The following is a 21,438-nucleotide window of genomic DNA, read 5'->3' as shown; positions in this document are numbered from 1 at the left end:
GGAAGAAGAAGGGAAAGAATGGGACCAGAGGAGCGAGGACGTAATCGAAGCCACCGGTTGAGATATTGAAGGAGAGAAGAGAAGGGACATCGTCGTCGAAGTCTGTCTCCACGCCACAGTACTTAGACTCGCTCCTCTCCCAACCTCCTCTTTCTCCGAGCGGCATTTTCTCTCTCTCTCTCTCGACGATCAAAACCTGAAATGTAAGCTTGGTCGACCAAGACGAAGACCAAGGGTTTTGGCAGGGTTTACCTCGATCATGATTATATGGTGCGCTTTGAGATCTTAGGCCCATTTTACATATCTCCAGCCGGCCCATTATATACTGCATATCTCGAACCGAACCGAACATCATTGTACCAAACCGAACCGGATACCATAGTAATTAAAATAGGAAATTTATCTTAATTCGATGTATTATTGTATAACTTAATAATTGATATATTGGAAAATTATCCAATGCTAATATTTAAAAATCAATTTTCAAAACAATTTAAAGGTATTTCGGTTCGATTATACCATGAAATCGATTTGATCGAACCAAATAATATATAGCGGTATATGAACCAAAATCAATATAACAGTCGTATAAAATTTTTTAAAATAGAATTCACACCAAATCGAAATCAAATATAAAAATAACCGAGAAAAGAAAGAAAATTAAACACAAAATGAATCCAAATCGAATGGATATAACTTTTCTATGAAAAATCAAATACGAAAATAACCAGACCGAAACCAGAAATTGGATATAGTTGATGTGGGAGCATCAAAGCAAATCTTATACGAGTTCAGAACAGAAACAAAGCTAGCACTAGCAGATACTGTAATAACTCAGAGTTAAACTAGAAGAGATAGTTTACTATTTTATTTCCCTAACCAAACCAGTAGGCTTAATAATGCTCAAGTGTCAATCTTGACATCCACGTCCCTTGAACCGTTGCTTCTGCCTTCGATTTCATCGAAATGGTCTTCCCGGGCATTATCAGCGAGCATAAGGGCAACCAGCCAGAAGAGACACGAGTCCAACGACACGAAGGCACCGCCGCCCAGTAGACCCGTCTTGGCCGTCGGGCAATTGGTCTCCATGTTGCGGTGGACGTTGCGGGTCAAATGGAAATGCTCGGTGAGTGTTGGCCACAGCAACAGGGACAAAGCCAGTCCGGATGTTATCCTGCGAGAGAATTCAGGCACTTAAACGAATCTTAAACACCAAATTCGACATGATTTATTTATTATGTACAAGAAACCAAATTGTTAGTTTTGATTTGTTTTATTATTTCAGAATGCAAAGGCTATCAAACTTCCTTCAATCTTTTATTTTGGAAGGAACAACATTCTTCTAGTGAAATCGAATTTAAGACTGGTGCATCGTTGAGGACAACACTTTCTATCCAAACACAATAAGATCCTCGGGTGCAGAGAATCGTGTTCTATGTACATTGTTGAAACTAAAACAAGTCGGGAAAAGAGATTTGCTTACAGGGCAATGTTGAAGAACACAGAGAAACTGGTGCTTTTGAACAAGACGGAGTAGGGAACAGACTTTCCTTTGTAAGACATGAACAAGGATCTGTACCCAGCCGCAGTACTCGCCACAAGAAAGACAACAGATAGATACCCCAAGGCAAGAGTCGGATCAGACGGGTACTTGCAGATAACGACCCCCTTTCCGCTTATCGGCGTACCAGCTGCAGGCTGTGTTACAAATCCATAATAGAGACAGAACTCATATATACATATATATATAGATAGATAGAGAGAGAGCACAGGATGGTGCTTCAGAGAAGAGCGCTTGATAACCATAGGAAGATATTGATTTGCAAGTGACTGAAAACACCATGTTCAACCAATCACTATTTGCTTTGTTTGAATCTCCTGGTGGTGGGTGATCAGACTCTCGAGTCTTATCTTTTAAAGGTTAGCATCAAATTTAATTAGTGACCAGGTTTAACAACTGATAATTCGCCCCTCAGATAATGAATGATCAAACAATCTCTTTCTTCTAGATTATATAACGCAATTGATCACATAAACAAAGCTGAGCCCTATTCGAAGTCCCAACGTTTCTCAGGAATCTAGTGCTTATAGCTGTTTCATCTCAGCGTTTTTTTTTTCCAGAACCGTTATCATGGATTAAGCAATAACATGAATGTTTAATCAAATTCTCTGAAAGCCCTACACAGCAATAGCTCCCAACTTCCATGAATCCAGAAAAATGAACAACGAAAACCACAAGCAACAATGTAGATTATCCAACACAAACACGAAACAACAGACGAACCCACAGTAGAGGATCGAGGAGATATGACGACAATACCGAACGAAATTAGGTTAAAAAACGAGCAAACGGAACAGATCATACCTTCTTGTTCTCTGCAATCACTCCGAACAAAAACGACAGGACGCCAAAAGCAGACACGATCAGCGACATCTGTCTCATAGTAACCGCCATTTTTTTTCCTCTTCTCCTTCGTCTTTTAGGTCATCCACCAATCACGCGAGTCACCTAAAAAATTTATGAAACAAGAAAAATTGTCGGATCGAACACCGATTCAAGGTTGAGGAGATGAAAACGAAAGCGATCAACGAACAGTAAAGGAAGATACTTCCGGAGGAGACGAGTCTGCGATCGCAGAAGCGAACAAAGAACGGTGGATTTTGAGTATAAAAACACACTTTACGAGGGTAATCTTATTTTAAGATTCTGTTTGTTGACTTTGGATTGTGAATCTTCTGTATTTATTCAATAATTTATTTAAGGAAAAATCCACCTCGATTTTTCAAAACTAAACAAATAAGTATATAAATTTTTAATTTTCCTAAATATTAAAATATTCTAAATTAATATCGTAATTTATAAAATTAAAGATAATTTCTAACACTGAATCATAATAATTATTGAAAATTTTCGATAAATTATTGCAAATATCACGACCATATGATTCGTCATTAAAAAAATATTTTTCTGATAATTTATATATACAGATCATTGATATTTATAAAAAATTTATAATTAATATCGATTTGAAATATTTTAATATTTATAAGATCAATTGTATCAAATTACATATATCTATATTAAAATGGCACAATTTTTAAAAGTTAAGATATTTATATATAAATTTTAAAATTCATCAACTACAATAAAATTACCAAAATAAATGTGGAAACTAATCAAAATATATATGAAGAATATCTTCTCTTAATTACGTAGAAAGAAATACTAAACCTATATATTTTTTATTTTATGGAATTTTTATTTCATAAAATTTGTAAACGTTAGATATGCATATGTGTGTGTATATATATATATATATATATATATATGACCATTTTAGTTGATTTTGTGAATTTGGAAAATTTTCTTTGATCTGTATATTTATTTGATAATTTTATCGGATTTTGTTAACAAATTAGAAACGGATGAATGTGGATAATTGTGAGGGCCCATTTAGGCCTGCTTCTTAATGGGCCTACCATTAACGAGAGGTCTTAATGTTCGGACCGAGGAGGGATCAGCATGATCCCAAAATACAGTTCTATATCCAAAAATTCCAAATCATCTTATTTTTTAATCTATATAATATGGATTTAGAGTTTTATATCCAACATCGAATTCATATGGTTACACTAATATCTCGTCGAAAATAATTGATTTAAACTTTGCAATTGGTCAAATACGCAACTTTAGGAAAAAATTGTATGAGAATTTTGAAGTTTTTTTTTTGGGTCTTGATTTTCTAATCACACCGCAGCATGTACGGTGTATTTTGAATAGTAACTTTAGCTTTGTCATGTTTTGAATTCCGGCGGTCGAATAAAATAATTGGGATTTAAAATAAATTAGTAAACATTATAAATATTTATATATTAATAGAATATTGGAATTGAATCTCTAGTTGGAAGTAATTTAATTTTTAATCGAATAGCTTTAAAAAACTAATTTAATTTTGTGTGTCTTTTAAAATTATTTTCCATTCGTTGGCTTTTGACTTGAATAAGGGGAGCATCGCGACATAACCCATTCCCACAAACTTTAAAGATTCTTCCTTTTTATTTGATTTTCTTTTATGATTCAATAACAACTATTAATTTGCAATGATCTGTTTAATGCAATCTCAAAATGATTTATCAAATGATGTAAACATACTAATATTATTTTGTTGAAGACCAAACGGAGCATTTTGTTATTTTATTTATTTATTTCCATCGTATTATATTTTATCGCTTTTCTGGTCTGGAGTTCCAATCAGAGCACTTGCCTTTCAGACATGAACAGACGATAAAGGTAAGCGTTTCCATGTTCGATTTCCGGCAAAAGCTCATGTAGATTTCCGTCTCGAGCTTATCTGCTTTCTTATTCTTTCCTTTTCCCTCAAAACTTCTTCTTCTTCTTCTTCTTGAATCCACCAAAAAATAGCAATAACAGTAATATTCAGGATCAGTCTGGTTTCTGATACTCTGACGATTGAGCTATCAGATTCAAAACCCATCTCTGTTCCTAGTCAAACCGAAGCTTCCCACGAAATCTCTCACTGATCAGAGCTCGCTCTCACCATAAAAGTTGTTTTTTTCCTTCTGGGTTTGATCCGATGTTGTCCAAAGGAGTGGCTGTGTTCTTCGTCATCGGTACTTTGTTGTACGGAAACTGGTGGGTCTGTGTCGGAGGCATCGGAGTGAACTGGGGAACTCAGGCGACTCACCCTCTTCCTCCGGCGACGGTGGTGAGGCTTCTCCGTGAGAACGGTTTCCAAAAAGTGAAGCTCTTTGAAGCAGACGCGGCGATCCTCAAGGCGCTTAGTCGGTCGGGGATTCAGGTTATGGTCGGAATCCCTAACGATATGCTCGCTTCTCTTGCCGGAAGTGTTGAAGCCGCCGAGAGATGGGTCGCTCAGAATGTGTCCTCTCACGTCTCCTCCAATGGCGTCGACATCAGGTTTCGTCGAACTTGCAACCTTTTTTTTCTGTGGGTCTGTCTCTTAAGACAGAACTAGTTCCGGCTTCTGTCGGAAAGATGGTGCTCTGATGAAGATTGAAGTAAGCTGAATGTGTTTTCTTTTGAAATTTCTTGGCAATTAGGTATGTAGCAGTTGGCAACGAGCCTTTTCTGCAGACATTCAACGGAACATTCCTCACAACAACTCTTCCTGCTATCCAGAATGTCCAATCAGCTCTCATAAAAGCCGGTTTAGCGACTCAGGTGAAGGTAACCGTGCCCCTTAACGCCGATGTATATCAGAGTACATCCAACCTCCCCTCAGAAGGCGACTTCAGACCCGATATCCGTGACCTGATGCTTCAGATCGTTAAGTTTCTGAGTGATAACCAGGCTCCGTTAACCATCAACATCTATCCCTTCATCAGCCTCTACAACGACCCGAATTTCCCAGTGGAGTTTGCCTTCTTTGATGGCGCTTCTGCACCTATAAATGACAATGGACGAGCCTATGACAATGTTCTCGATGCAAACCACGATACCCTCGTGTGGGCGTTGCAGAAGAACGGATTCGGGAACATGCCCATCATCGTCGGGGAAATCGGGTGGCCAACTGATGGGGACAAGAACGCAAACTTGCAGTATGCACGGCGGTTCAACCAAGGGTTCTTGAACCGTCAGAAAGCTGGTAAAGGAACTCCAATGAGACCCGGATCAATGGATGTTTACTTGTTCAGCTTGATTGATGAAGATGCCAAAAGCATTCAGCCTGGGAACTTTGAAAGACACTGGGGACTGTTCTACTTTGATGGGCAGGCCAAGTATGGGCTCAGCCTCGGTGGAACCAATGCGAATGGGCTGGTCCCGGCAAAGGAAGTACGTTACCTGGCTCGGAAATGGTGTGTCCTGTCACCGTCGGCAAATCTCGATGACCCTCAAATGGCACCGAGTGTGAGCTATGCATGTTCACACGCTGATTGCACGAGTCTCGGTTATGGCTCTTCTTGTGGTAATCTTGACGCAAGGCAGAACATTTCCTACGCTTTCAACAGCTATTACCAGATAAGCGATCAGCTCGACAGCGCGTGTAAGTTCCCTGGCCTCTCTGTGATCTCCAACACCGATCCTTCTGTAGGAGATTGCAAATTCAGAATAATGATCCAAGCAGAAACACCAGTAGCTGGTGGTAGCAAAGCCAGTGTTGCACCTCTAACCCAACCAGCTGAGTTGATGCTGCTGCTCTTGTTGATGTGCTCGTATATCGTTCTGTGAATGTCAAGACAAGTGAGAGGTCTTCTGAGTTGATTTTTCTTTTTCTTTTTATGCTTTGCTGTTTATGGAGATTTAAGAGAATTGAGAATCCTGAATTCTGTATTGTATGCATCCACTGGTTCAGACTTGTCCAGACGACATTGTAGCAAATGTTTGTACAGCATTGTGGCTTCATATGCCAAACCAGCATTCGTCCAAGAATTTGGGGTTAAAATTTCATAAAAATTTGCATTGAACTCCAAAGAGTCATGTCGCCTTCTTTGGTTCTCGGCACAATGGCTAATGCTCGGGCTGCAAAATGAACAAAGTAGACGCTATCACGTGAGCTAGTTTAAAGTTCTTTATGTCATTGGGTTAAGAAGGAAAAGAACCAACAGCCAGGGCCATATAGAATAGATTGACACCTGGTCTGGAAGGTCGTGTTCTTCTAAAACTTTCATTTGATGCTCCTGGAGATATTCTCTTGATCTCATATCAGCCTGCATACACGAGCATTAGATTATTTCTTTGGAGACCCTGTTGTATATTTCACCCTTTTCATCTTAATTGATAGAACAAGTATCAGTAAGTATCCACATGTTCTTGTTAAACAAAACTGTACATTTTACCTGTCTAATAGGCTCTGGAACACGATACTTGCATGTCATCATAACGATCTTAACTGCAGTCTCGAGTGATATGCGGTGGCCAACCGACACGTATATAGGCTTCAGACAACTCAAGGTTGGTCTAATTCCCTGTAAGAGAGGAACTTGCGATATGTCTGAACCTAAAACTCGAACAGGCATTTATACTTTACAATTAATTTCTGTCTTGAACAGGAGCAAACTGTCCAAGCAAAGCCACTTACTACTCCCCATGTAAACCCTGAGTTACCGACCAAGTTGATAACTTGTTCATCTTGATTCTCTTTGAGCTGAAGTAGCTGTCTGACCTCAGATTGCTTCAGACCGTCCACATGATGCAGCTGAAACGATACAAAAACAAATGGATAATCCATAGAAGTGATCGGGACCTTTTGATATGTTAACAAGTGAGGGGACCCAAGAGCAAGATGGAGACAAAACTCACATTCTTTCCGACCCCAATAGTAGGGAGATGAGCTAGAACACCTAAGTGACATGCCAAGCCAAATCCTGGAGAAGACATTTATAGATTCTCCACCATAAGTTACAGAGCTTGAGACCTTCGATCGTTTATTCAATGTATTATGCATTACCTCGTGGATGAAGTATCCCATTTCCATCAACTATCAGTACCTTTGTGTTGAACAAAATGGCAAAGCACTAGACTTTCAGAAAACCATGCACTAATCACAGAAATCAACATTGCAGAACTGAAAAACAAAACCTTTAAACCTGCGGATAAAACGGGTTCTGTTCTTTTTGCATCTTATCCAGAAGCTGCAGTAGAACAGGTGCCTGCAATATGAAACCCATATTTGGATCAGCGTTTGACGATGATGAGAAGATTGAAGACACGACGAAGAAGAAGATTGATAAGAACCTCACGGAAAGCGAGGAAGCCAGGGACATAAGGAACACGGAGATGGAGGAGAGAGAAGTCATGGTAGACTACACGCAGAGAAGGGAGCTCGAGAACGACGAGGCAAGCGCAGGCGACGGAAGAATCTTCCTTGGAGAAGCTCATGTCCACACCTCCAATGTACTTCAACTTATCCGAATCCGAATGATCCATGGATGGCGAAGACGATGATATCTTCCATGGGAAGTCATCGTACATGATCAGTTTCTTCTTCAGCCGATCCTGTTCTCTGGAAAACAAAAACCCTTGAATCAAATCAACGATCCAACAATTACCGGATTCGATGTAGAACTCATGATAAACCTACTCTATCCAGCTCTCGAGCTGACTTTCCGACGCAGATCCGCCGGAATCTCCTGCGCCTTCCATTTAGTGGGACCGTTCGTCACCGGGGACGAAAATCGACGGCGAGATGTCTTGTCGGGCCGCGGGTGAAGGCCCGTATTCTGATCGGGACAATTAAACGCTCCGTTTTGTATCATTTCGGTTTGGGCCTAAATATGGGCTGAATCTTATTGGGTCTATAACGTGAGATGGGCTAGGGTTTCAGGGGCAGAATCCGGGTCGGGTCGGATCGTAAAGAAACCGACCACCGTCTCTCGGCTTTTGTCGCCTCCATCTACCGCCTCCACCGCTCCCCTGACATACATAAAGAGCTCGACATATCTCCCTGCCAGCTTTTTTTTTTCGCCCCTCTCGAATTGTCGCGATCGTTCGACCCAAATTCTACTGGTGTTGGAGTTCGGATTGATCGTCTTCCCCAGTTTTGTCCATTGGAATCGAAGCGATAATGGACGGGCGTGGGCAAGCTGAGGTTCGTAATCCGGCGGCGGAAGATCCGGAGGCGTCAGGAGAAGCTTCCGTCGAGGAACAACGAAGAGAACAGGAGCGAGAAAGGAGGAGCGTGGATGATGAGCTTATGGATGAAGCACAGAGGCTTATAGAGAAGATCACTTCCACTGCTAATAACCCTAGTCCTGCTGTTCTCCATGCTCTTAGCAATCTCCTCGAATCGCAGGAGTCTCTGTATATCTCTCTCTCTCTGTCTCTTTCTCTCGTTCTGTTGCTTCGTAGTTGGTGTTAGCTTGACGATGATATTTGTTCTTACAGGTACATTGCGGAAAATGCGAACTCTTCTTCCAATGGCCGTGGTAGTCATAATATTGGCAAGTTGTGTAACCTTATAAGGGTATGGAACATTGTCTTTTAAGACGTTGCTCGTTGTTTCTTTAGCAAGTTATCATTTTTTTTGGGGAGGGGCAATTCAGTACTTCCTTTTTGGCAGGATAATGACGACTTCTTCGAACTGATATCGTCAACTTTTCTTTCCGAGAATACTTACTCTACAGCGGTACATGCGGCCTCTGCAAGGCTGCTACTGAATTGTTCCCTTACTTGGATGGTAAGAACTTGTGATATTCTTGTTTCTATCTCTTGGTTTTGGCTGTTTGGTTGGTTGATTGTACTATTTTATTTTCAGTATCCCCATGTTTTCGATGAAACTGTTTCGGAGAATTTTAAAGGTTGGGTCATGAATGAAGATGTCAAATTTCCGGGTGAAGACCCGGGCAGGAAGGAAGTGTCAGATTCTGAAATGTTAAAGACTTATGCTACAGGACTTCTTGCTCTATCTTTGCAGAGGTATTGATTTTCCTCCGACTAGTCTCCTGTCCTTCTTTGGTTGATCTGGTTGCTGAAGCCTAACCTGTTACCTGTGTTTTTGTAGTGGTGGTCAACTTGTGGAAGATGCCTTGACGTCGGGTTTATCTGCCAAGCTGATGCATTATCTTCGAGTAAGGGTGATTGGGGAGACAAGCACGAACCGGAAAGAGGCCCTTCACTCTAAGGATCCCAAGCATATATCACTAAAAGAAAAGGAAGAAGCTCGGAGTCGGGTGCGGAAGCTGGTGGATACAGCTCAAGTTGATGCTGCGAGGGTGCTGGATGACAGAAACTCAAATGATCATGCTGCTGAGAGGGATATGGGCAGAGAGATGGGACAATCTGATGCTAGGTGTGATGGCGGGGCGGATAGTGATTGTGGGGAAAGATGGGATATCTCGGGTGGTGAAGTGAAACCTGGGGATGATGATTGTGGAGGAGAGGATCCCTCAAAACGCAGGCTCAACCGGTCAAAAACCAAGGGTAGAGGTAGGGTTAATGAAGGCACAGCCGATAATGATGTTGCATTTGCGTCTCCTGGATCAGATTGTCGTCGGGTTGTCAGAGAGAGAGGTCTGTCTAAAATTTCAGATCCGAAAATCACAGAAGAAAGGAGAAGAAGTCAGGGAAATATGAACACTGGTGCTGTGTACGAAGAAAGAGAGGAGAATGATGAGTGTTTTCAAGGGTGCATTGTTGGAACTATAGACGTAACTAATTTAGTGAAGAAAGCTGTTGGAGCTGCTGAAGCAGAAGCTAGAGCTGCCAATGCTCCTGCTGATGCCGTCAAAGCTGCTGGTGATGCTGCCGCTGAACTTGTTAAAACTGCTGCTTTGGAGGCATGTTATCATTTCATTCGGATTACAGTGATTTCTATGTCTTCTGTCATGTACATAATCTCTGATTTATGTATGTTAACCTTTCATGTTTAATTATCCAGGAATTCAAGGCCTCCGGCAATGAAGAAGCTGCTGTTTCTACTGCTTCTCGAGCCGCTTCGACTGTCGTAGATGCTGCCATTGCGACTGAAGCTTCGAGGTCAGTGATGCTACGCCTTTGCGAATAATCATGTTGCACAAACTTTCGATTGTTGAATTAGAGTTGCTTCTATTTACTGGGATGATAATTTAAGGCTTTTAACTCTGGCTGGGTGGCAGGACCTCCAGTTGCGTCACTTCAGAGCGGACTACAAATCCAAATAGGGAGGAAACCCGAGCAGCTGAGGATGTCAAGGAAGTTTCACTTCCGGATACTGAATCCTTGGCCCAGTTACAGGAGAAATATTGCATTCAGTGCCTTGAGATATTAGGAGAATATGTTGAGGTTCTTGGGCCGGTACTACATGAAAAAGGGGTTGATGTCTGCATTATGCTGCTGCAACGCAATTCCAAATGCGGTAAATTGTCAAAGGTCTCACCTTTGTTGCCTGATGTTATGAAGTTAATTTGTGCTTTGGCTGCACACCGGAAATTTGCTGCAATGTTTGTTGACCGAGGTGGAATACAGAAGCTACTTGCTGTTCCAAGGCTTAATGAGACATTTTTTGGTCTTTCATCGTGCTTATATACCATAGGCTCTCTTCAGGTAAAGAGGAAGCATCAAACTTTGCATGACTTCTAAATAAAAATCTGATTTTTTTTTTCTTTTGATCTCGTAACCAATGCTTCTTAATATCCATATATTACGTTTCAGGGGATCATGGAACGTGTCTGTGCTCTCCCATCAGATGTCATCCATCAGGTGGTTGAATTAGCTATCCAGCTTCTAGAATGTTCCCAGGATCAAGCCAGAAAAAACGGATCCTTATTCTTCGCTGCTGCTTTTGTCTTCAGAGCCATTCTAGATGCATTTGATGCTCAGGATGGTTTGCAGAAGTTCCTTGGGATTCTTAAAGATGCTGCCTCGGTTAGGACCGGTGCAAATTCTGACCGGTCAGCTCCTGAAGTCATGACATCTTCAGAGAAACAGATGGCTTTTCATACCTGTTTTGCTTTGCGCCAATATTTTAGGGCTCGTCTTCTTTTACTCGTGGATTCCATCCGACCTAACAAAAGTAGCCGAGGTGGTGTACGAAATGTTCCCAATATACGGGCTGCGTATAAACCGCTAGACATCAGCAATGAAGCAATAGATACTGTCTTTCTTCAGTTACAAAAGGATAGGAAGTTGGGTCCTGCCTTTGTCCGTACTCACTGGCCTGCGGTCATTAAATTTTTGGCCTCTTCCGGACATGTTACCATGTTGGAGTTGTGTCAGGTAATAATAATCTACATCGTATTCTCAGGCTATTTCGTTTTATTTGCCCCATATGGTTTAACCCTTTTGTTCATATTATGTGCAGACACCACCGGTTGATCGTTATCTGCATGACCTGCTCCAGTATGCCTTTGGTGTTCTTCACATAGCTACATCTGTACCTGCCGTACGCAAAGCAATCGTCAATGCCAATCTGAGCAATAATCGTGTTGGCATTGCTGTCATCCTCGATGCAGCAAATATCACCAACAGCATCGTGGACCCTGAGGTCAGGAATCCATTTCTATCATCATGATTTTTATTACTTAATATTGGTGGTGTCAGTTCGTCTTTTCCTCCGAGATCTTGTTATTACCTTGCTTTTTTGTTTTGTTTTTTTATTGCAGATCATACAACAAGCGCTGAATGTCTTAATCAATCTAGTGTGTCCTCCACCTTCAATCAGCAACAAACCCCCAACCGAGACAAGAAAGGAAGATCGTAATGTTTCTGATCGAACTGCCGATGTTTCAGCAGGTACTCAGTCCACTGCCAATGCTTTGCAAACTCCGTCATCAGGATTGGTCGGGGACCGGAGAATATCATTAGGAGCCGGAACAGGTTCTGCTGGTCTTGCTGCTCAATTGGAACAGGTTTATTGTCTAGCACGAGAGGCGGTTCGTAACAGCAATGGTATAAAGATTCTTTTGAATCTTCTTCAGCCCAGAATATACGTTACCCCTCCTGCTAGCCCCGATTGTCTTCGAGCTCTCGCTTGCAGAGTCCTTCTGGGTTTGGCTCGAGATGATGTAATTGCACAAATACTGACTAAACTTCAGGTAAACCAGTGGATTTTCTTTCTCATTGGCTTTCTAGTTTGTGAGATAGATGAGTATACTGACTTGCTGAACTTGGTTTTCTAGGTCGGTAAGAGGCTTTCGGAATTAATTCGAGATTCTGGTGGGCAAAGTGGAACGGAACACTGCAGATGGCAAGCTGAACTTGCTCAGGTGGCTCTCGAGCTTATTGCGGTAAGAATCTCTTATCGTTTTTTTTGTCTTCATGCCGTATCTGTAAGTGATTCTTTCTTCTGCTTAAACCCCATTCCAAAAGTTATCTTCCTTATTTCGTTGTCTGTTTTGCAGATAGTGACAAACTCGGGACGTGCCACTACTGCATTAACAGCTACCGATGCGGCGACTCCGACATTACGACGCATAGAAAGAGCCGCCATTGCTGCGGCAACGCCTATAACGTATGACTCTAAGGAGCTTCTACTCCTTATTCATGAGCATCTCCAGGCGTCTGGTCTTTCCAAAAGTGCTACTGCTCTGTTAAAGGAGGCTCAGTTAATGCCTCTGCCTTCTTTGGCTCCGCCTTCTTCCATTGCATATTCCTCTTCTCAGGAGATATCGACATCTGTGGCTCAACAACAATGGCCCTCAGGTCGTGTTAATGGCGGATATTTCTTCACCAGCAAACCAAAAGTCGGTGCAAATGAGGAAGACCCTGGTTCGAGATGCAATCGGGCTTCATCTGCCAAAAGGAAACAGTTAGCTTTTACCCCGAGTTTCAGTTTCCAGCTGAGAAACCAACTCCTCTCCCATGATTCACAACTTCATTTTACACCGAAGCTAAGTACCAGTTCAAGATCATACCCTGCTTGTGCAGATACATCGGAAGTTCCTGCAGAATCAGCTGCACCCAAGACCGGTCTTGACCCGGACGCTCAGTTTAAGACCCCGGTTATAATGCTAAGGAAACGGAAATTTTCCGAGCTGAAAGACTCGGGCCTGTCAGTTTCGGGTAAGAGGATCAATACCGGCGAATTGGGACCCCGTTCTCCAGCTTGTCCAACACCGATTTCTTTCCGAAGGAGTTTTCTCCTTGCAGATGGCGCTGACCAGTCGGGGAGCTCGAGAATGAGTCAGATAACTCCGGCTTCTCAGCAAAAGCTTTCAAACTTACCGCAGCCTTCAAATTCTGAACGTTTAACCCTAGACTCCCTTGTGGTTCAGTACTTGAAGCATCAACACAGGCAGTGCCCCGCTCCCATCACGACTCTTCCGCCTCTGTCTCTCATGCATCCGCATGTCTGTTCTGAACCTAAACGGGCACTCGAAGCTCCGATCAACATCACGGGCCGTCTCGGAACACGTGAGCTCCAGAGTTTCTATGGAGGGGTCCATGGAAATCGTAGGGATCGTCAGTTTGTTTTCAGCAGATTCAAGCCTTGGAGAACTTGCCGGGATGAGGTGGGCACCCTGTTTACGTGCATTACGTTTCTCGGAGACTCTTCCCATATAGCGGTCGGTAGTCACTCTGGAGAGGTGAAGATATTTGATTCCAACTCCGGCAACGTGCTCGAGAGTTGCTCCGGTCACCAGTCTCCGGTTACGGTTGTTCAGTCGTACGTTTCTGGTGAGTCGCAGTTGTTACTTTCTTCGAGCTCCATGGATGTACGGCTCTGGGATGCCTCTTCTGTCACTGGTGGGCCTACTCACTCTATCGACGGATGCAAGGCCGCGAGATTCAGCAACTCAGGCAAATGTTTCGCTGCCCTTTCTTGCGAAGCGCACAGAGAAATCCTTCTCTACGATGTCGAGACATGCAGGTTGGAGATGAAACTGACCGACTCGTCCTCCAGCTCTACTTCTCGAGGTCATGCCTATTCTCTCGTACACTTCAACCCTTCGGATTCGATGATACTGTGGAACGGTTCTCTGTGGGACCCGCGAGTACCCGACGCGATAAGACGCCTTGATCAGTTCTCGGATTATGGCGGCGGTGGTTTTCATCCTTCTGGGAACGAGGTATCGAGTAATCGTTAATCTTTTGAATCTGAAATTGGGAATATGGACTTGTCTGAATTATTTTTTTCCCGTACAGGTGATCATAAACTCTGAGGTCTGGGATCTGAGGAACTGCAGGCTTCTTCGAAGCGTGCCATCGCTGGACCAAACGGCGATAACGTTCAACTCGAGCGGAGATGTCATATACGCGATACTGAGGAGAAACCTCGACGATGTGATGTCGGCTGTTCACACACGACGCGTTAAACACCCGTTGTTCGCCGCATTCCGTACTCTCGATGCCATAAACTACTCGGACATCGCTACCATACCCGTCGACCGTTGCGTCCTCGACTTCACGACGGAACGGATGGACTCCTTCACTGGTCTGCTCACAATGGACGACCAGGAAGAAATGTTTTCCTCGGCCAGGATCTACGAGATCGGCAGGAGACGACCCACTGACGACGATTCTGACCCCGATGATGCCGAGACAGACGATGACGAAGAAGGGGACGATGAAGATGACGACGATGACGGTGACTTGGACCCTATTCTCGGACCAGATGGTGATGGCAGCGACAGCGGAGATGAGGATAGCTTTAGCAGCGACGATGATGAAAACGACGAGGACGAAAGCGCGAGCGATTTGGAGGAGGAAGAGAGGCAGTTGCTGTTGGACGGCGGCGCTGGTTTGATCGAGATCTTCACCGAGGCTGAAGACGACGACGATGAGGCGATGAATGATTCGATGAGCAGTGATGAAGATGACTATGTGGGCAATATGCTTTCCTTCCATGGCTGACTCTCCCCCTCTTTTGAGTTTGAGCTCGAGATGCCAAAAACTGCTGCTTTTTTTACCATTACCCTTTTATGGTTTTTTTCAAAGTTTTGATAATAATGTAATTATCAATTATATAGATATATCAACCTTTTGTATCCGATATACCGCCCCAAAGCCGTCGATATGTACAGTATGACATGGAATGCTTTGTCTTTGCATTCATTGTATCATCTTATGCGAGTTTACGAGGCAATGATTACTTACAAGATGTAAAGGGGGGTGTGTGTATATATATAATGCATCGAATAAGCTCATCTACCAAAGAAGGAATAAAAAAAAAAACACTAAACAAACACTTGGGATACATTTTCTTCTCCCTTTTGTTTAATCCTTAATACAAAAGCTAGAAAATCAGTAGTAGTCTAAAATGGGTTACTTATCCTCCTATCTTGGAAATGAAATACATTCATGATATATAATGTATGTATATATATAGATAGATACACACACAAATATCTAAAGCCACTCTTAAAAACACTCCCCTGTTTTTTTTTTCTTTTTCCTTTTACCTTCTTCCTTCTACTCTTCTTCTTCCTGTTTTAGAAATTTAGTCAATGGTCATCGGTCGGCTCATGCAACATCTGAAACGGGCTTTCCGCACCGTCGTCATTATCTCGGTTTCAGCAGCTTCGAGCATTTTGACTATCTCAGTAAAAGACGGGCGAACCTCGGGATTGGAATCCCAGCAGCGGGTCATGATCTCGCTCAGCACTGGGAGGCAATCACTCGGGATGTTCGGACGTACTCCTCTGTTCACCACAGCGAATGCCGCCTGTACAGCCGTCATGTTTTGGAACGGTAGCAGACCTGTGATCAACTCCCACAAGACAATTCCAAAACTATACACATCCACTTTCTGTGTATACGGCCTATGCTGGATCATTTCTCTGCAATGGTGAAGCGAGCAAGGAATTACGAGAGATACTGGTAATAGAGGGCAAGCCGAAAAGGAAGGCACAAGAAAAGCAAGAGAGGGAAACCAAGAAATAAAGAGTCGTATATATGACTTACGGGGCCATCCATCGGTAAGTCCCAGTCTCTGGTGTCATCCCTTCGGTTTGGACCTCAATCCGTGCTACCCCGAAATCTGCAATCTTAATGGACTTATCAGCCGCTATCAGAAGGTTATCTGATTTCAAATCCCGGTGGATGAAGTAACGCTCGTGCACATAAGCCATTCCCCTGGCAACATCCAATGCCTGCTTAACTGCAAGTTTCAAGGGCACAGCTCGATTTTGTCTCTTTGTCAGGAACTGCCTAACTGAACCTCCCTTGGCATATTCAGTTACAATGCACCACACCATCGGCTTGCGACATGCTCCGATAAATCTCACGATGTTTGGGTGCTTCAAATTCGCAAGCATTGAGACCTCCTGCTGGAACTGCTGTTCCATGGCCTGTGCCTTTTCCGGGCTGTTATCTGGCCTCTCAAGTATCTTAATCGCAACATCCTCTCCGTTATATGTCCCCTTATATAATTTACCGAAAGCCCCTTGAGCGAAAGCAGGACCCATATGAAGTTTCCTCAAATCTATCGTCCATTCTTCATAGTTCGCCAGTCCCTCAGTTGGAAACCGGCTGTCCATCAAAGCTTGAGCTAACGCATCGTCGTTGAGTGCATGTGTAACTTTTCCTGGACGAAAGACGCTTTGCCCAACAGACAGGGAGTAGACATGGCGCAAAGGCTTCAGACCCGGATGGCCAATTAGAGAATCGCTAGAGCCGACACTACTGTTATCAACAGACATCGAGACAGATCCTCCAGCATTGCTTGTCTGTAGACTGTCGATGGACATGTTTGTACCCTCGCCGAGCTTCTGATAAAACTCTTGGGTGAAAGCATAATAATTGTTGTCGTTGTTGTGATTCCCAACAGCAAGCACATTGAACTTCTGCCCTTCGAGCATTTTTTTCGATCCCGTGTTACGTGTCAAGAGTCCGATCAACCTGCAAATCACATGTAGATTCCTTTTTTAACTCAGAAGACGAAAGCCCTCTAACGGTGTAATCACTTGAACGTGTACCCCTAAAGCAAAGACATAAAAGGAATGTTTTGTTGTATGCATTTGAACATCTGAAGCATCCAAGATCTTCCTAACGGAAGCAATTTTCGCTACCGTAAAGTTATCTTCTTTCACCTTCACGCCCGAGAAGCCCACTACAAAACCATTTCTTTATGGGAAAAAACCTTACCTCTGAAGAAAGAGCAAGAGCCTGGAAGACAAAGAGTCACAGTTTTGCTTCAGGAGTCCTCGACTCGTCTCGAATATTGCGTTATTCTACACCATCTACGCCCTAAACTGAAAGACACGCATGAGCAGAAGAGTGAAATATCAGATTCTCAGGCAGAAAATGGAATCAGATCCTTGGCAGCAGCTTCACGGTCGTCGTAACAGCGGAAAACAAGTACCCAAAATAAACTAGGTGAAATCTTCACAATAAAATTCGATTCTTTTCGGCAGGAGATTTAAGAACAGCGAAGTACTAAAAGACAAACCACTGATGGAGCTACAGAGTTAAATAACTCCTCCAAAAACTTCCATTTCCACAAATTGATGGAAACAAACTCCTAAGAACTGAAGCAAACACCAGTAAAAGTGAAGCAAACACACAGATCCAACGATTCCAGGACGCGAGAAGCTAAAGCAAGAAATTAGTGTTTACCTAGAGCTCCCGAACACCAGAAAACAGTAGATATGCGCGGGAATCACATGAAGCAAACTCCAAACCCTTGCCCTCGACAACCAGATGAGAAATATCACCGGAGAAGGATGACGATGATGGCGAAAAAAGCCTGCGATCGAAGAACCCCAAGCCCTGGGTAATCAAATCGGGAATCCAAGCGTTTACCTCCGATCAAATCCCCAGTAAGAACCCAGAGAAGAGGAAGACGATTACGAAGAAGGGCAATAAGAGTCAGTCGCCGTCTCCCATTTACTTTCCCAGCTTTCCATTTTCCTTCTTTTTCATTTTTATTCTTAAATTTCTATTTCTATTTTTTTTATTTTGTGTCGCTATTTAATTTTATTTAAAATTTCCCCGTCCTTTATTAATTTTGCTGGCGAAATTCCTTTATTGGGACAGCTTTCCCGCCGCACTCGCGCGGACGGAGAGTGTATTCTACGCGCAATAGAAACACAACACGTGGCAGATGACTGGTCGTCGAATGAGGCAGCGCGTCGCCGCTTTAAAAGCTAACGGCAACAGTCTTTTCTGTTCACGCTTGTCTTAAGGTTATTATTATTATTATTATTATTTTGCACGTAATATTTATTCAGTTTCTGCATATTATGTTGCAAAACATTAATGGTCTAAATATATAGATTCGTACTATTATCATAAAATTTAATGTACCATTTTTACTGAGAAGCACAGATTTTATTTTAAATCGTGTGTTTAATATTATTAATATTGTATAGAAAATAGATTATTCGATACTAATGATGGCACAAAAAGATCATCCGTTTGGTTGTGCCCCAATACATGATTCCCCCTTTGTCGGCATTTCAGCAGTCAGACTGCAGATGCAAACCATATCATTTCCACGTCCATTCACACACACATCATCACTATATATATATATATATATATATTATAAAAGCCCTATATCATATCATTTATGCATATATATTGCATAAAGAACAAGCATTTACATATGGGTAAAACAATTTAAAAAAAACAATATTATTAGGGAGAGTTCATATCCCAACCAAATCAAATCAAGAAATTCGAAAACACAAATGTAAAAAAGCTTGTTTCTTTATGATGTTCGCCGACTCAGTCCAATGTGGTCAATACCTCAGTCTCTGCTCGTTCAAGCATCGTCAGAATCTCCGAGAAGGGTGGTCGGATCTCGGGGTTTGCGTCCCAACAATATGCATATATATTGCATAAAGAACAAGCATTTACATATGGGTAAAACAATTTAAAAAAAACAATATTATTAGGGAGAGTTCATATCCCAACCAAATCAAATCAAGAAATTCGAAAACACAAATGTAAAAAAGCTTGTTTCTTTATGATGTTCGCCGACTCAGTCCAATGTGGTCAATACCTCAGTCTCTGCTCGTTCAAGCATCGTCAGAATCTCCGAGAAGGGTGGTCGGATCTCGGGGTTTGCGTCCCAACAAGGAGCCGTGACGTCGCTAAGCACGGGAAGGCAATCGCTAGGGATCGGCGGCCTGTCTCCTCGGTTCACCACTGCAAACGCTGCCTGAACCGCCGTCATGTTGTGGAATGGGACCGTGCCTGTTATTAACTCCCATAACACTACGCCGAAGCTGTATACATCCACCTTCTGCGTGTGCGGCTTGTGCTGGATCATCTCTCTGCAATATGGCAATCACATTGTAAGATTCGGAATCAAATTAGAGATCGACACTCTCTTAAAGTAACACTATCCCTGTCAGTATCTAAACAAGCATAAAGTGCAGAGGATCAAACCAGTCAAGTTTTTCATCACGTACCTAAAGACAACTTGTACTGTCAAACTCCCATGGATATGTAATAGTTCCCAAATTTTCAGCTTATGTCATGGCTGAGCAACTTGGACAACAACTTCAACTACAAAGTAAAATTACACAACTATTCTATCACAAAGAAAGGTATAACAAAAAGACATCAGATTCCCCCATTCTAAAAGCTGACTTCTAATAAAACGTTTGAAAATGGTATATTAGCAGGTTATTCCAATGAGGAATCTCGTCCTTTTTGCCCGGTTCACGACGTACGTTTTCGTTCTGCTACTGCCCATAATTCATTAAACTAAACGATCCTAATTTGGTTCGACAATGATGATTACCAAAACTATTCACGAAGCGTAAATGTCACATCCAAGACTGAATAACAAACTGAAACTACATAGATTACATAGCAAAGCAAGACAGGCACAGGCGAGCAGAGATGTGTTCTTCATTTCCGGAGTTTCAAAATATCCCCAATTTGTACTGGGCGGCATTCTCATTGCCGCCCTTCATTGCCGGAATAAGTTGCTAAGAGTGTTCATTGTTTAAACCCATAGGTGAAGTGATTTGTTGAACACCCCAACTCCGGGGTTTAGACCATTTAGTTAGTCAAACAGAAACAGAGAAAGAAAAAAAGATAGGATTATGCCTCATCATATTCAATATGCTTCTTTCAACTTGGATGAGCTCAGGATTCCACCATTACTGGGGATGACCAGTGGATTTCCCAAATGACAAATCTTATGAAAAAGGGGGAATTCAAGTTGGCATAATGACATATCACCAGAATAAAAAGAAAGTCCAGTTGACAAAACAATGACCATGTACCAGAAAAGAAAAGCACAAGCAAGTTTTGGTGGTTTATATGGTCCTAAGGAATTCCTCAAAGTGGTCAATGCATGGCATGATGAATCTACTGAGAAGAATCAATCCGTTGCAACGCTAGAGGGATACAGAAGAAGTTAACTTTTGAAGCAAAAAGATTCTTCAACATGAGCATAATATGTGCAAGATACTATTTCTTCCATCAAATGAGGAGAAGACTAATGATATGTGCTTGCATGTCTATGCGGCTCATGTGATTTATAACATAAAAACTAACAAATACTGGCTATATAGAAGACTTTCAAACAGACATGTAACATAATTGAACGAGTTTTCCACATAGATGTACGAAAAAACGCAAGCCCAGCAAACGAGAGAACCATACGGATTAGCTTCTTCATCACATGCTTCAACACACACAGAGGTTTCCGGAATAAAATGAATTACCAGCAGAAATGATTTGAGATACTTATCAAAGGAAGCAGAATAGAGAGAAACATATACACAGATAGATAAACTTACGGGGCCATCCAATGGTAAGTCCCTGTCTCTGGTGTCATTCCCTCTGTTTTGACCTCAATTTGAGCGACTCCGAAATCAACGATCTTGATGGATCTATCGGCAGAAATTAGAAGGATATCTGATTTCAAATCTTTGTGAATATACCCAAGCCCATGCACGTAAGCCATTCCCCTTGCAGCATCCAACGCCTGCTTAACTGCCAATTTCAAGGGCACTGCTCGGTTCTGCCTCTTTGTCAAAAACTGCCTCAATGACCCTCCCCTTGCATACTCTGTAACAATGCACCAGACGATAGATTTTCGGCAGGCCCCTATAAACCTGACAATATTGGGGGGCTTC

The 21,438-nt window shown here is 42.4% G+C and overlaps 6 protein-coding genes and 1 pseudogene across 7 annotated transcripts in view; 2 read left to right on the top strand and 5 right to left on the bottom strand.

The window, feature by feature from the left end:
• Nucleotides 1-283, bottom strand: part of LOC104803893 (protein arginine N-methyltransferase 1.5) — a 6,197-nt gene extending 5,914 nt beyond the window's left edge. Inside the window, exon 1 of the mRNA XM_010527988.2 lies at nucleotides 26-283. Within this exon, the coding sequence (XP_010526290.1) occupies nucleotides 26-166 (141 nt within the window). The 5' untranslated portion in view covers nucleotides 167-283. The remainder of the gene's footprint in view (nucleotides 1-25) is intronic.
• A 440-nt stretch (nucleotides 284-723) lies between these two features.
• LOC104803892 lies at nucleotides 724-2,704 on the bottom strand. Of its 2 annotated transcripts, XM_010527987.1 has the most exons (4): nucleotides 2,610-2,704; nucleotides 2,366-2,509; nucleotides 1,484-1,698; nucleotides 724-1,174 (listed from the first exon to the last, which is right to left on the bottom strand). In XM_010527987.1, the coding sequence occupies exons 2-4, from the start codon at nucleotides 2,453-2,455 to the stop codon at nucleotides 904-906; spliced, it is 576 nt and encodes a 191-aa protein (XP_010526289.1). In that variant the 5' UTR covers nucleotides 2,456-2,509; nucleotides 2,610-2,704; the 3' UTR covers nucleotides 724-903. The 2 variants fall into 2 exon arrangements, with proteins under 2 accessions (XP_010526289.1, XP_019056897.1); XM_019201352.1 differs by lacking the exon at nucleotides 2,610-2,704 and having other exon boundaries at nucleotides 2,366-2,603.
• A 1,501-nt stretch (nucleotides 2,705-4,205) lies between these two features.
• Nucleotides 4,206-6,322, top strand: LOC104803890 (glucan endo-1,3-beta-glucosidase 5-like). Its single transcript, XM_010527985.2, has 2 exons — nucleotides 4,206-4,939; nucleotides 5,083-6,322. Exons 1-2 carry the CDS (start codon nucleotides 4,596-4,598, stop codon nucleotides 6,209-6,211), a joined length of 1,473 nt encoding a protein of 490 aa, XP_010526287.1. The 5' UTR covers nucleotides 4,206-4,595; the 3' UTR covers nucleotides 6,212-6,322.
• Nucleotides 6,263-8,280, bottom strand: LOC104803891 (endonuclease V). The gene is made up of 9 exons (XM_010527986.2): nucleotides 8,064-8,280; nucleotides 7,718-7,985; nucleotides 7,570-7,632; nucleotides 7,431-7,470; nucleotides 7,283-7,347; nucleotides 7,062-7,178; nucleotides 6,820-6,948; nucleotides 6,616-6,690; nucleotides 6,263-6,502 (listed from the first exon to the last, which is right to left on the bottom strand). The coding sequence occupies exons 1-9, from the start codon at nucleotides 8,123-8,125 to the stop codon at nucleotides 6,491-6,493; spliced, it is 831 nt and encodes a 276-aa protein (XP_010526288.1). The 5' UTR covers nucleotides 8,126-8,280; the 3' UTR covers nucleotides 6,263-6,490.
• Nucleotides 8,281-8,440: 160 nt separating this feature from the next.
• Nucleotides 8,441-15,451, top strand: LOC104803889 (DDB1- and CUL4-associated factor homolog 1-like). Its single transcript, XM_010527984.1, has 13 exons — nucleotides 8,441-8,782; nucleotides 8,867-8,945; nucleotides 9,042-9,158; nucleotides 9,237-9,397; nucleotides 9,483-10,257; nucleotides 10,359-10,456; nucleotides 10,576-11,002; nucleotides 11,111-11,674; nucleotides 11,760-11,942; nucleotides 12,061-12,492; nucleotides 12,577-12,684; nucleotides 12,799-14,466; nucleotides 14,543-15,451. The coding sequence occupies exons 1-13, from the start codon at nucleotides 8,547-8,549 to the stop codon at nucleotides 15,248-15,250; spliced, it is 5,556 nt and encodes a 1,851-aa protein (XP_010526286.1). The 5' UTR covers nucleotides 8,441-8,546; the 3' UTR covers nucleotides 15,251-15,451.
• A 99-nt stretch (nucleotides 15,452-15,550) lies between these two features.
• Nucleotides 15,551-18,248, bottom strand: LOC104803888 (serine/threonine-protein kinase HT1-like). Its single transcript, XM_010527983.1, has 4 exons — nucleotides 17,954-18,248; nucleotides 17,483-17,589; nucleotides 16,301-17,236; nucleotides 15,551-16,176 (listed from the first exon to the last, which is right to left on the bottom strand). The coding sequence occupies exons 3-4, from the start codon at nucleotides 17,194-17,196 to the stop codon at nucleotides 15,837-15,839; spliced, it is 1,236 nt and encodes a 411-aa protein (XP_010526285.1). The 5' UTR covers nucleotides 17,197-17,236; nucleotides 17,483-17,589; nucleotides 17,954-18,248; the 3' UTR covers nucleotides 15,551-15,836.
• A 922-nt stretch (nucleotides 18,249-19,170) lies between these two features.
• The window catches only part of LOC104803887, a 2,938-nt pseudogene continuing 670 nt past the window's right edge, over nucleotides 19,171-21,438 (bottom strand).

Source organism: Tarenaya hassleriana, unplaced genomic scaffold (assembly GCF_000463585.1).
Source record: "Tarenaya hassleriana unplaced genomic scaffold, ASM46358v1 Cleome9, whole genome shotgun sequence".
NCBI classification, from domain to species: Eukaryota; Viridiplantae; Streptophyta; class Magnoliopsida; order Brassicales; family Cleomaceae; genus Tarenaya; species Tarenaya hassleriana.
The sequence above is the reverse complement of the archived record's forward strand: the minus strand, read 5'-3'. Positions and strand labels throughout refer to the sequence as shown.